Source organism: Temnothorax longispinosus, chromosome 3 (assembly GCF_030848805.1).
Source record: "Temnothorax longispinosus isolate EJ_2023e chromosome 3, Tlon_JGU_v1, whole genome shotgun sequence".
In the NCBI taxonomy this organism is placed as follows: domain Eukaryota; kingdom Metazoa; phylum Arthropoda; class Insecta; order Hymenoptera; family Formicidae; genus Temnothorax; species Temnothorax longispinosus.
The window spans coordinates 8,543,416-8,556,088 of record NC_092360.1 but is presented as its reverse complement, the minus strand read 5'-3'; the positions used below and the strand labels follow the sequence as shown (position 1 = coordinate 8,556,088).

The following is a 12,673-nucleotide window of genomic DNA, read 5'->3' as shown; positions in this document are numbered from 1 at the left end:
GAGTGAGTCGCGTGCACGCCTAGATATTTATTCGACCGCCGAACGACACCCTTTCGGCTTCGTGGCCTGTAACCCATGCAAGCCCGTGATCCACGGGCGGATCGCTTTCGCGATTGTCAGGAGAAGATTTGGAGTGGACGGCCGCCGGTCAAGAGAGCCGGGGCTTGTTCCCCCCTCACCGATCATCGGTGGGGGGAAGGTCGAAGAAGGCCGCAGCTGGGCTAGATCCGGTCCGCGCACAGTTGAATGCACGGTGTGCATTGGCGTGCTTACCGGGCAGCAATATAGGTCCGGCGATGTCGTTACTCTCCCCACCTACTCTCTTATCTCTCTTTCTTTCTCGCCCCCTCCACCTCCGCTCGCTACTCCACAAACCTGCAGTTGGCAACACGCGTAGGTATCTCTCTCTCTCTTTCCTTTCCGATCACGTCGTTGATAGAGCTCTTTGTCTCCGAAAGGGTCATTCCGGTATCGAGACGGAAATCAGGTTCTTCTTTAAGGCTTTCTTTCGCACGCCGATCAGTTTCTTTATGTCAGAGAGTCGCGCAATACCGCGAAAATTTCTCGTCGATAATTAATCGGGAGCAAGGTGGAAAGGGAAGATATTTTGATAATTAAGTACTTTGTTACGAAATTAAAAGCAAAACGATGTCTTAATTATCATGGAATGAATGACCTAAGTTCTAGGCAAACGTTTTGAAAGGTACTCTGCAGGATTGTGCAGGATCGTACCTGTTCGCCGCCTGAGAAGGAGAGAGAGGAGGAGAAAGAGAGAGAGCGGATTCCTGTTTTACATGCACATGCTCCTTCATTCACGACCTGTCCCTCCCTCCTTTCCGCTTCCCGACAGTGGTCTTCTCTCAGTTATCATGTTTCCTCCGGTTATCTTCTCCCAAAACAAAAGTCTATTCTTATGGGGGCGAATTGGTCTAAAGACCGGTTTCCCCGGTCATCTTTTAGCCTTAATCTTAACTCAATTAGTCCTCTTCATCTATTTCTACCTTTTAAAAATAAGATCCTAAACTAACTAGCCAAATTAAATCAATTTATCAACGTTGACGAAGTCAACAAGTTTATCAACAAGTTCTACGAATCTGTAGACTGTAACATATCGAATTACAATTCACGAAACAAATCGCTCGGTCGCGATCGCCTTTCTCATTCATCATTCCGAGTTCCCACAGTCTTTCGGGAGAGATTTCAGGAAGTTACGGGGGATAACGCGGGTAGAACGAGAAACTGGGGAAACTACATTCGCATGATCGCATCATGCACCATCCTTCGCAGAGCCAGTCTCCCGGTCGCTCCAACGGCTCTTCTGGCTCGCGACCGATTCTTCCCCCTTCTCTTCCTTCTCCTCCTCCTCCTCCTCCTCCTCCGCCTCTTCCTCCTCCACCATCGGCTTAACCACCACTACTACTACCGTCCTCGTCGTCCCCATCGACACCATGATGGGGTCCAGGGGAGCTGTGGAGCTAGTCACAGCCTGCGTGTCAGTTCATCAGTGAGCTCGGTCTTGCGCGTTACCAAGCCGAGAGCAGTCTGCTCGAATAGGTCCGCGCGTTTAGCAGGTTTCTCGAGGTTTACCTGAGGTCGAGTCAAGTCAGATTACATTGTACGGGCACGCAACTTCCTGTCGAGTGTCACGACCGCGACACTCGAATCGGCTCGAGTCTCTCCTCGGCTTCTCGGGAAACGGATCGCGAGTAAGAGGCGCGAATCACGCACACGCACACACTCGGACCCGTGGGAACGCGATTTAAACGGAAAACAAGCGGACGACCATGTCCCTCTTTCGCGAGCCGCGAAACTGAATGGTACCGGCGGCGGACCCGAGTCACCTCGGTTGCGCGAGTGACGTTAGTGCCTTTAACTTTGAAGATGGTGCGCGGTCTGTCGCAGTGGACCAAGACCCTGAGCTTCCCGGCGAGGGTGTCGCCTCAGAGACCCGCCAAGGAGTCCAAGGGTTTCCACGTAAGCCCCAGCGCTAGCCCCACGTCACCGCCCAGCCCGATCAACGACACCATGGACAAAGCGCCTATAATTACCGACGAGGTTTGACACACTTCTTTTTATTTTTTTTTTTTAATTACATTTTTTGCTTCGTTTTCCCGTTTCTTTTTGGCTTTTCATTAATCACCTTGCAAAGTTAGCCGTTAGTAGAATAACGATGATGCTTCCTTATCTAAATATCGAAGTATCTAACATATTTTTGCACAGGCTGCACGATCGGAAGATCAGAATAAAAAAGACATTATATGTGTGAACACGTATGATAATCACATATTTGTCTTCATTTCGTTAAACGGAAAATTTGGTGTTTTTTTTGTCACGATCATTTTCTCGATGATAATAATATAGTAAACTGCGTGCAGAGAAAGAAAAAGAGAGATACGCCGCCGTTAAGTGCATCGACGGAAACGACGGTTTCCGATATATCAACATCGTTTCCGGCGAGGAGACATCGGGAATAAGTTTACGGTGATTACGTCGGGACCGTTGACTCCGAGATGCAGAATTCCGCGCCGGGAGAGAACGGTTCTTCATGACGGCCGCCGCGTTTCAATATTGTCGCCAGATGTTGCGCCAACACTCGGCGACGACGACGACGATGACGAAGCTCGCGTTTTTCTTCGCGCTTCGCGCCCGTATAAATTCGTGGAATTTCGTGCGCGAGCGCTCGGTACCGTCTCACTGGAATAAAATGCCGGCTGTAAGGCACGACCGGACCGGCGCGGCGGGCAGCGGAAGCGTGGGAACCGAGCGTAACAGATGGCCTCGACCGCTTCCGAAGTCGTTCGACCTCTCCTCCCGTTGCCGCGGCTCCTTCCTCGCACGGACGATATATCGGCGTCTCGCTCGATCCAACGAACGGCGGTGACGCCAAGTGCTCGGTTAAAAGAACCCCCAAGTATTTCATAATTGACTTGCTCACCGCAATTTCCGGATCCCTGATATATGGATATATCTAAGAAGAAATACGTTAAATTGGAGTTAACTGATGTTAGCAAACACAGTTTTAACAAAGTGAATGAGAATTTCCGAGATCTCGGATTTTACCTTTCTTGTTCGGGTAAAAAATTATTAATTAACAATAATATAATAAGTGAAACAGGACCGTTATGATATACAATAATTAGATTATTAATTAATAATTAAAAGTATTAATTTTAACGCTATCTTTTCTCTCATTTTCGTCTAAAAGAACTGAAGAGAGGATTATTCGTTATCAATTCTTCAATTAAGCGAGTCTATCGAATTGAATTCAAAGTTACAATTCCTACGACTAGAAAAAAATTCAAATTTCAAATATGCCTACTAATTTTCACCGGAAGCAATCCCGTTCAAAGTTACTTCGTTGAACTCTAAAACGGAGCACGCCGCGCCGTGTTCTTCCTCTGTTGTGTATAGAAATATACGAGCAGAAGATACGATCGCATTGTATAACGCAGATTAGCGAATTCAATGAGGCTATTAGAAAGTGGGAAGATGCATCTATTCGTTCGAGGAGGATAATTTCTTAAACCGATACGCCTGGTGCGTCGTCGGTTCTCGGTTCGGGCGAATCGCTTCGTTAATTCAACTGCGAACGCGTGCGTTTCAAGTCCAAGTAAAGAGCGTGCGCGTCCGCAATCGTCGCGACCTTTTGTGGTTTTCCCCCCGTGTCATTCTCCACCGCTCAAGAATGCGAGAATGCGAGATAACGCACGGGACGACGGGTTACGTTTAGTCCAACGAGCGGTAATTACAGTGTGTTATATTAAAGGCTCTCGGCTTCTCTCTTTCTCTCTCTCTCTCTCTCTCTTTGTCGCCCCTCTCTTCTCACGGCGACGACGACGACGGCGTTCCCCGGTCGGTCTGCGCCGGAAGTGGCGCGGCTTCGCGTTCTCCTCCTCTTCCTCGCGCATTGTTCCTCGTCGCGCATTCCACACGGCGATGAACTCCGCCGTTCGAGTGAACGAGAACGTTACGCTCCGCGGCACGGGCGCAGCTCGCTGCGAGGGGAAAAGCCACGCGAGAGAACACTCCATTCGTTTGCGCGCATCCTACATCTCCTACGACCGCTAACGTAAACAATCGCTTATCTTTCGCGAGACGCGAATGGACGCCGTATCTTACCTCGATTTCCTCGATTTACACCTATTTTGGGACAGTATACGCAATCATCTGAAGATTCCGCGTGCGCACGTGGAAAAAATATCGAAATAAGAATTACTTACTCTTCACGGACTTTTCTACGCAAACCTATCTAATTTGTATGAATCGTCAGGCATGAATTTGTCTGAAAATTCTTGCTACGTACATTGAAGGATGCGTGTACGAAGAAATTAAATTTACTTTAGAGGAAAGAAGAAGAAAACTATTAAAAAAGAAGGCGAATAAAAATACATATGAAATGTATGCGAAGAATATAAGATAATAAGATTATGTGAGGTATAGAAATTTGAAGTATCGATTTCAGTCATTGTCAGAGAAATATCGATTTCAGTCATTGTCAGAGAAATATAAAAATTTGGAGTGTGTCGTGAATTATATAATTCGTGTTTACACCACATTAAACTCTTTTTATATATCAATGTTCCGCGAATTGTTTCTATTTCGAATCAAAAACACTGCTTTACAGATTGCTGACTGCTGATGGATAATTCTATTAGCAGTCAGCAATCTGTAAGGCGATCAAGAAATGATAAAGCTGCCATGCGGAACGCGAAAGAATATTAAAAAGGCGGTTTTGTATCATAATTACTGCGCTTCGATATTATTCGCTTGAGGATTCGATCGTTTTTGGGAATGAGGAGGCGGTGAGATCGATGCACGTCGCGTCGTATGTTAATTTTCGACCATATATTCGCCAAGGTCGTGCGCTCCGGCGGCGGGACCGAAGGCGAAAAGAGACGGTCATTTCGAATGGAGCGCGAGTTCGCAACGGTCGATTCGTGGGAATATTCTTTTTATATGTCGCCAACAGTCGCCAAGGAGAATGTCTAATTTTTAGCGACCATTTACGTTGTCGAGTACTTTAATGAGTAGAGCCGCGTCAAAAACGCTTTGTAAACAGCCTGCTGCCGATCAAAGTAATACGAGCAATCAATCGGATTTTTAATTCCTTTAAAATAATTCCGAAAATAAAATAGAATAATACGAGTAATAATATATATTTACGCAATCTGAACAAAAAACGATGTGAAACAATCATGAATATTACATGACTCGCTCGTTGTTACAACACTGATCTCGATCTAGATCGCATCTGTTTCGTCGAGGTCACGCAAAGGAAAACAAAATTATGATTACATAAATTACGCCGATCGACCGTTTATGATGGCAATGACACTGAGTTATTGAAAATTGAACATCCGACGCTGCAAGGTACGAAGAATAAGTGGAACGCGCGAAGATCGATTGTCCGTTACTTTACCGTAACGTCATGCTTACCTGCCGCGGTGCCTAGTATTCTAATACTGGGGACCTAATACGACGCGAAAAGAACCTCATTCGAGGAGGGAACAATGAACGACTTACGATTAGTAGAGCAGAAACTTCCAGAGTCTTCTGGTTATTTATTTCTTTAAAGTTCCAGAGTTATATATGTTGTTATTGATTCTATCTCTTTTTTAATACGCTCTTCCCGGCCTGTTTAATATGACTATATCTTTACGCTATGATGAATTTGAAACGCTAAGTAATTTATTATTTGTTTCGATTTATTTTGAGACAAGATAGCTCAGGTTCTCCAATTTTTTCTCCGTTTTTTATTCTTTCAAAGCGTTCCACTTTTAAAAAGCGTTCGATATACATACAGCGTTCGAGAGCGATCTCAAAAGCGCGAAGGCATGTTTGTCTCTTTCATTTCTTTTCTGTTTATATCTCGCCGCTCTAAACGGCTGGGTTGCGTTACTTACGTCAAGTTCCTCGACCTTGCCGGTCGTGCAGGTTTCAACTTCCAAGCGTCTCCGAGCGCACGCATTTATACGCCGGATGCATTTGTATATGAATGGTATAAAGGTGGATTGTATCTCACGGCTCTCCTTTTTCTGACAACCCGAAACGCTTTTTAAGAAAACAATTTCCGCAAATAAATCCAATAGAAAGAGAAAGAGAAAGAGGAAAAGTGAGAGGAGAGAGAGAAACGGGAAATTATTAAAGTTCTCAGAGTTATTCGCATGCATGTTAGCGTGCACGGTTGTTAATTGTCTTGTACGGTCGAGCGTCTATCAATCCGATATAATTGGGATATTTTTGGCAATTCTCTGCGTTCTAAACGTCTTTCTAAACATTCAAAAATATTCGAAACAGCAAACGATTTTATTAAACTGCACTCTTATCGTAATAAATTTACTTATTATTAAACATTTCTAAACTTTTACGTATTACTTTGACTGACGAAAATTGTTCTGTTGTTTTACGTTTGACAATATTGAAAACGAAACATATTTTACATTCGTCTGTTTGCTGAATCAAGTTTGGAAACGAAATTGTGTACTTACATCGCTATTATAGTGCAATCGCTCGAGTAATGCGACAATGGGTTCAAAATATTCCTGGCTTGCACCACCCACGTCGTTCTCTGCATGAGGCAGCATCTCCCATGGCGCTTTATCCCGTGTTACCGCTTCGCTATTCCGAAATGTAGCCCAGCCAGTGGCAATTTCGAAAATAATTTACTGGTTATTACAGATCAGACAAAGCTTTAAACACATTTGCAGGCGTTCGAACAGTTCAAGAGAATTTCCAGTTTGAATAATTTAAATAAAATTGTTTCTAAATCACTGATAAACTGAAATAGAGTCCGCGATAATTTATGGTTACGTTTCACGATTATAATTTGTATAAATACAATATTACGCGTTGTGCTCCTTTATCGAGTGGAGAGAAGAGCTTTAATTATTTATAAATTTTAACATATTTCAAGAATAAAAATTAAAAATACACGTCATTGCAAATATTTCGTGGGAAAAGGTCGGAGGATCGTAAAACGAGGTAACGGGACTTTGCTAAAAAGATTCTTGGAAAACTACAGATTTTGATCCATTAATAATCCGGACGTTTACATTTCGGGTTACGGTATACGCGCACCGACGGTTTTACGTTTTACGTTTCGACAAATGGCGAACGGACAAAGGCAAATAACGTCTTCGTCTTGGTGTTTTCCAGAACTTCCAAGACACGGAGGCAGAAAAGGCAATAATGGGTTCCATCGTATACTGCATACATCACAAGGACGGCTGCAAATGGTCGGACGAGCTGAGGAAGTTGAAGGTAAAGTCATCGTGAAGAGTGCTCGGTATATTACATATAGAATGTGAATGAGCCTCGACGGTCCGACTAAATTTAGATCATTTCCCTCTTATCACAGGCGCACCTGAACACGTGTAAGCACGATGCAGTTCCTTGCGGCAATAAATGCGGGGCGATGATTCCTCGCGTACTCATGGAGGACCATCTGAAGTACACCTGCGCTCAGCGTAGAGCCCGTTGCGACTTTTGTGCCAAAGAATTTACCGGACACACCTTAGAGGTATAATGATTCCCAATTCCCACACGCGCGAGAATTAACGAGATCTCAGAGAGCTTTCAATGATCGTCAGTAACAATCGAAAGATAACTTTATCGTCACCTATTTACCAAATTTCTTTTTTTTTTCTCAATTATTTTCGCACAAAATAATTGCTAAAAATTGTTTAGCAGTTTTTAAAAATTTGTTATTTCTACTGGAGATGCCTTCAAGAGTTATTGGTTTTAGAAAGTATAATTGTAAAAACGCAATGTTTGTAGAAACACACGGGGACATGCGGTTACGAGCCTCTTTATTGCGAAAACAAGTGCGGCATGAAGGTGCAAAGGCGACACCTCGGCCAACACAAGCTGGGGGAGTGCGCCAAGAGACTAGTCGCCTGTCGTTACTGTAACAAAGAATTCGTTTTCGATACGCTCGGCGCACATCACGCGAAATGTGGCCGATTCCCGGTTGCATGTCCTCATCGTTGCGAAACCGCGGTGCTGCCCCGAGAGGATCTCGAGGTTCATCTGAAGGATCATTGCACCACGCATCTACTTTCCTGTACGTTCAAGGACGCCGGTTGCCGCTTCAAGGTACTATTTTTTCGCACGTTATAGCTTATATCCGCTTGCATAAAGGGTAAATAAATCAAAACGTATTGAAACAGGTTTTATTTCTGCGAAATAGAATACCCGATGTTTGAAATGAGAGATCGATTTTTAATATTCTTTTATTTTTTTATGTATCAAATATCCTGGCCATCACTCCAAAGTATAAATAAATATATTTAATATGAATTAAAACAAACTTTCCATACCTTAATATTTTCTGGGTACAAATTTCAATTTTTTTCCGCCAGAATAAGCAAGTGAATACCATGAAAAAGAGAGAAATCAATCGGTTGATATTCAATGAGACGTAATTTTAAATGTTCGTAACTTTGAGAAATTAATTCTATTAAATTATTTATAATTTGTTTTTGTGTTTAAACGAGAAGCCTATCTCGTCTATTATTTTTATTCTAGTTCAAAAAACGTTACGCCACGATCTTTCTGTAACAGGGAAATAGGTTCTCGCTGGATAAACATCTGGAGGAATCCGCAAAGATGCATCTAAGCCTCATGTGTAGCCTGGTGACGAAGCAGCAACATCAAATTACGAGCTTGAAATCAGCGATTAGCAAGCTGTCGTTAAATTACACGGGCACGCTTATATGGAAGGTCACGGATTATGCCGCCAAGATGTCGGAAGCGAAAGCGAAGGAAGGAATGGAGCTTGTCAGTCCACCTTTTTATACTAGTCAATATGGATATAAGTTACAGGTATGTATATTGAATATTATATATAAATCAGTGATCGATTTCAATTATAATTTTCGACTCAATTTTCGTGCCGACACTTACTATCCATTCTCATGTTGCTGCATCTTAACAAAGAACCGTAAAACTTGTGTGATACTCTGCCTCAAGAGCGGCCGCCGCGTCATGTCAAAATAATTTTTTATATTATATGATGTACACGAGTTTCTCGAACATCAATCGTATCATTGCACATATATATTGTAAAAGTAAATTATATATTCAATATCAAAATTCAGTATGATTGCAATTGGTGAGATAAGAGCCTTAAATAAGATTTTATAATTATTATAGAAATTATTATAAGAGATATACACACATAATAGAGTCACTAGATTTCACGTATTTTTCAAAGCAGTTAAAAGTCTCTTAAATAAATATACAAAATAGAACTCTACTGCCTTGATTATCTTATGGATTTTCGTGCACTCGTGCTGTCCAGATAATTGGAACCAGGAAATTAAATGCTGAGTGTTAATTTCCTAAAAGAATTTTTCGATTTTATAGGCTTCCATTTTCTTAAACGGAAACGGGACCGGAGAGGGCAGTCACATTTCAATATACATAAAGATCCTACCCGGCGAATACGACGCGCTCCTGCGATGGCCGTTCTCGCACAGCGTGTCGTTCACGATGTTCGATCAGACGGTCATCGCGGAAAAGGCCTGCAACATTGTGGAAAGCTTCATACCGGACCCGACCTGGAAGAATTTTCAGCGACCGAGCCGCGAACCGGATTCTCTTGGTTTTGGCTTCCCGAGATTCGTTTCTCACGAGATGGTGAAGAAACGACACTTCGTCAAAGACGATACCATGTTCATTCGAGTTAAAGTGGATCCCAGTAAAATCGTAGCGGTTTAAGGGAACACGGGAATGATTCTGAAACGTTACATTTCGGGAAACGCGGATTTTATGACCGGCATTCATAGTCCGATCTTATATTCCAGATCTTATCGTCCTGAGTACGATCTCGAGGCGTTGTACGATCGCTTCATTGGTTGCATGGAGTTTTAAGATTGCCAATCTCAACCAGACTCAAGACGATCTTAGATATAAGATCAGACTATGAACGCCTTATGTGATATTTTTTGAGTACTCGCTTGAGCGAGACGTACGGTACTTATGTCGTTTTAAATAATGCACGGTAGTTCAAATTAAAATCGACTGAAAACGCACGGGAACCTATGCTGCCGCCTGTCTGCGTCATAATAGTTTTCACTTATTAACTCATGTTATTGAAAATATTGCCCCGATAATTGTAATAATAATTAATTTATTAACATTGCCAAATGCGTAATGCGCCAGAATGCATTTAACTTTTTCAATTTTCTTATTCTTTTTTATCTAATTTCTTTATCGTATGTGGCGTGTAATCGAGACACACAAAAATTTTATATTAATTACTTATTATTATGCGACATTTTGCGAGTACTTTTGCTGTCTTTCTAATAATTCTTACGAAAAATGTATATTTTCGAAAACTCTTAACGAATGAGAGCGAGACGCCTTGATTTTTCTAATGAGTGGCCCTACGATCGCGCGACTACTTTTAAGGAGAAAAAATCAAAGATTGTTAAGGGACTGTGTGTACTATAGGCTTAGCAAATGTAAATATAAATGCGGAATGCCATACGATAATGGACAACGAAGAGCAATCGAGACAGATGCACCAATGTAAATACGCACTTATTACACATAGTAATTATGAGAAAATGTGATCGAGATATGCTAGTGAATGTATGTAACAATTTGAAAATAAGTTGGCTAATAAAAGCGTTATATAATATTCACATATAAAATGCAATATATCTTGCACTTCATTTCCTGCATTTATACCATATGATCCAATACGATTGAATATTGAAATACGACATATCAAGCGCTTATATAAAAATTATAAAAATATTCACATCTTTTTAGTTATAATATCACAATAACACTAATATAAATAATTAATAAGTAATATATATATTACTAGCTTTACATACTGCCGTACCCACTGCTGCTTTGCTGCTGGGAATTCATTTCTCCTGCATTTGCCTGCAAAAAGACCATAGAAATGAGCTCATATATAAAATAATTATTGCAATATGACAAAAACTATGGCAATAATAGTGTGCAGTGACAATAAAGTTGACAGAGTTCCTGTATTACGTATAATAAGGAAAATAGATATGCCAATATCTGCTGTCTAATTTAGGCTGCGGTCCACTTGACGCTACAAATGCTTCGAAGCATTCCTCTTCTCTTTTCTTTCAATGCATTGAAAGAAGGAGAAGAAGAACGCTCCAAAGCATTTGTAGCGTCAAGTGGACCGCAGCCTTAATAGATATGCTATTTGTAAACCTGTACTCACAGATTGTATCCGTAACATTTGATCTAACGCGTGTGGCAGCAGCGGACGTATTCCATTGATCTCCATCGCGGTCAGATGATCCAATCTCGCGTGCACTCCCTCGCTCTTCACAAAAGCGTCCACGGATGTGCGCAATTTAGACATTCTTATATCCCATATGTCCTACAATGCACAAATTTCCACATATGAGTTCTATCTTTCGTACAAGTGTTATCTCTTGTATATTACATCCAGTCGATCCTGCTTACCTTCACGGCGATTCTTATTCCATCCGCGTCAGGGATATCATCGTTCGCCACGTTCAGCAAGATTTGACTCTCGTCCATATAATGACTGCTCGGCATCGCCGTGAACAACCTGGTACATTGCAATTTTTATAAATATAGGCGTATCGAGTTAAATCGAAATACTATGGATTGGATTGAACGTATACGTCAAAATACTCGGGTGAAATACCGAGGTTGACAAGAAAATGAGGACGTCACGTCATCAGACAAGTAACGAGAAATTCTGGCAATAAGGGATCGACTTACTTGGACATTTTTTCCATCTCCTTCCTCTCGTTCAGATTCTCGATGTCCATCCATTCCTGCCTGACGATACGGCACTTCTGCTTCTGTTTCAAACACGCGGCGAGCCAGATCGGCACCTTGACCGGCAAACCGGCGCGAAACGGCCCCACCGAACCCGAGATCAGGTAGATCACGTCGGAGCTGAAGTTCGGCACTATGCTGACCAGCTGTTTCTCGCCGAGGAACTCGACCTCGCTCGGATCCATGCCTCGTTCGAAGCGTCAACTCGATCGTTCTTCGATACCCGCGCGTCTACAGCTGTATCTCGGCGCTTCCCGACGCATTCCGAGTGACTCCAGCCTGCTCCAGCCCGACGCACCGGCTCCAACGAGTCCAACGTACTCTCCGGCGATCCCAGGCGATCCTCGGTTCCTCGGTGTGGCAAATCGAAAAAGGCGGGAACACCGCACAGCCGGCACAGCACGTTATGGCCGCCGCCATGTTCTCCCGCCAGTCCCGCCACTTGTTGCGTCTTGCGTCTTGGATCTCGAATATGTCGGGCGCGCCGGCTCAGGCTGCGCACTTTCGCTTTTGCGAAGAGTATAAAATAATATATATAATTTATCATGACAATACTAGGTCTATAGACGCATTATATTATGACGTTACGCCCGAGATACCTAATCGAGAGGCGTTTGCGACACCTTACACTCGTGTAAACGCGGCTTTACAAAAAGCATGGCATTAATTTCATATAGCACTTTATTACACGAAAACACTTAGGAAAGTTAAGAACAAAAGAATAGGTAAAGAATGGATAAGTCGCAAAGCCGGTAATTTATACGTCCACAAATCAGACCCTGGAGCATTTCGAAATGTCCGCTTCAGTTGACACCCGATATCTTGAAGGCGAATCCCTTCCTGTCAACCACCCGGGCCCGAATCG

At 42.7% G+C, this 12,673-nt stretch overlaps 2 protein-coding genes across 8 annotated transcripts in view; one reads left to right on the top strand and one right to left on the bottom strand.

Annotated features, from left to right (window-relative positions):
- Nucleotides 1-10,124, top strand: part of Traf4 (TNF receptor associated factor 4) — a 28,035-nt gene extending 17,911 nt beyond the window's left edge. For 5 of the 7 annotated variants that reach the window (XM_071773097.1, XM_071773098.1, XM_071773100.1 and 2 more), the window contains 6 exons: nt 1,882-2,055; nt 7,156-7,260; nt 7,358-7,519; nt 7,777-8,094; nt 8,563-8,823; nt 9,367-10,124. In XM_071773097.1, coding sequence (XP_071629198.1) covers nt 1,882-2,055; nt 7,156-7,260; nt 7,358-7,519; nt 7,777-8,094; nt 8,563-8,823; nt 9,367-9,720 — 1,374 coding nt within the window. In that variant the 3' untranslated portion in view covers nt 9,721-10,124. The remainder of the gene's footprint in view (nt 1-1,881; nt 2,056-7,155; nt 7,261-7,357; nt 7,520-7,776; nt 8,095-8,562; nt 8,824-9,366) is intronic. The other 2 variants (XM_071773103.1, XM_071773102.1) reach the window with 1 other exon arrangement.
- A 545-nt stretch (nt 10,125-10,669) lies between these two features.
- On the bottom strand, nt 10,670-12,241 carry Psf2 (DNA replication complex GINS protein PSF2-like protein). Its single transcript, XM_071773123.1, has 4 exons — nt 11,749-12,241; nt 11,464-11,572; nt 11,216-11,377; nt 10,670-10,899 (listed from the first exon to the last, which is right to left on the bottom strand). The coding sequence occupies exons 1-4, from the start codon at nt 11,991-11,993 to the stop codon at nt 10,840-10,842; spliced, it is 576 nt and encodes a 191-aa protein (XP_071629224.1). The 5' UTR covers nt 11,994-12,241; the 3' UTR covers nt 10,670-10,839.
- Between the last annotated feature and the right edge of the window lie 432 nt (nt 12,242-12,673).

Excerpts from the sequence above, each read along its gene's own strand:
- Psf2 (XM_071773123.1), bottom strand. The coding sequence starts at position 11,993 with ATGGATCCGAGCGAGGTCGAGTTCCTCGGCGAGAAACAGCTGGTCAGC. Across the intron at positions 11,378-11,463 it reads GAATAAGAATCGCCGTGAAG|GACATATGGGATATAAGAAT; the intron begins GTAAGCAGGATC and ends TGTGCATTGTAG. Across the intron at positions 10,900-11,215 it reads AAATGTTACGGATACAATCT|GCAAATGCAGGAGAAATGAA; the intron begins GTGAGTACAGGT and ends GTCTTTTTGCAG.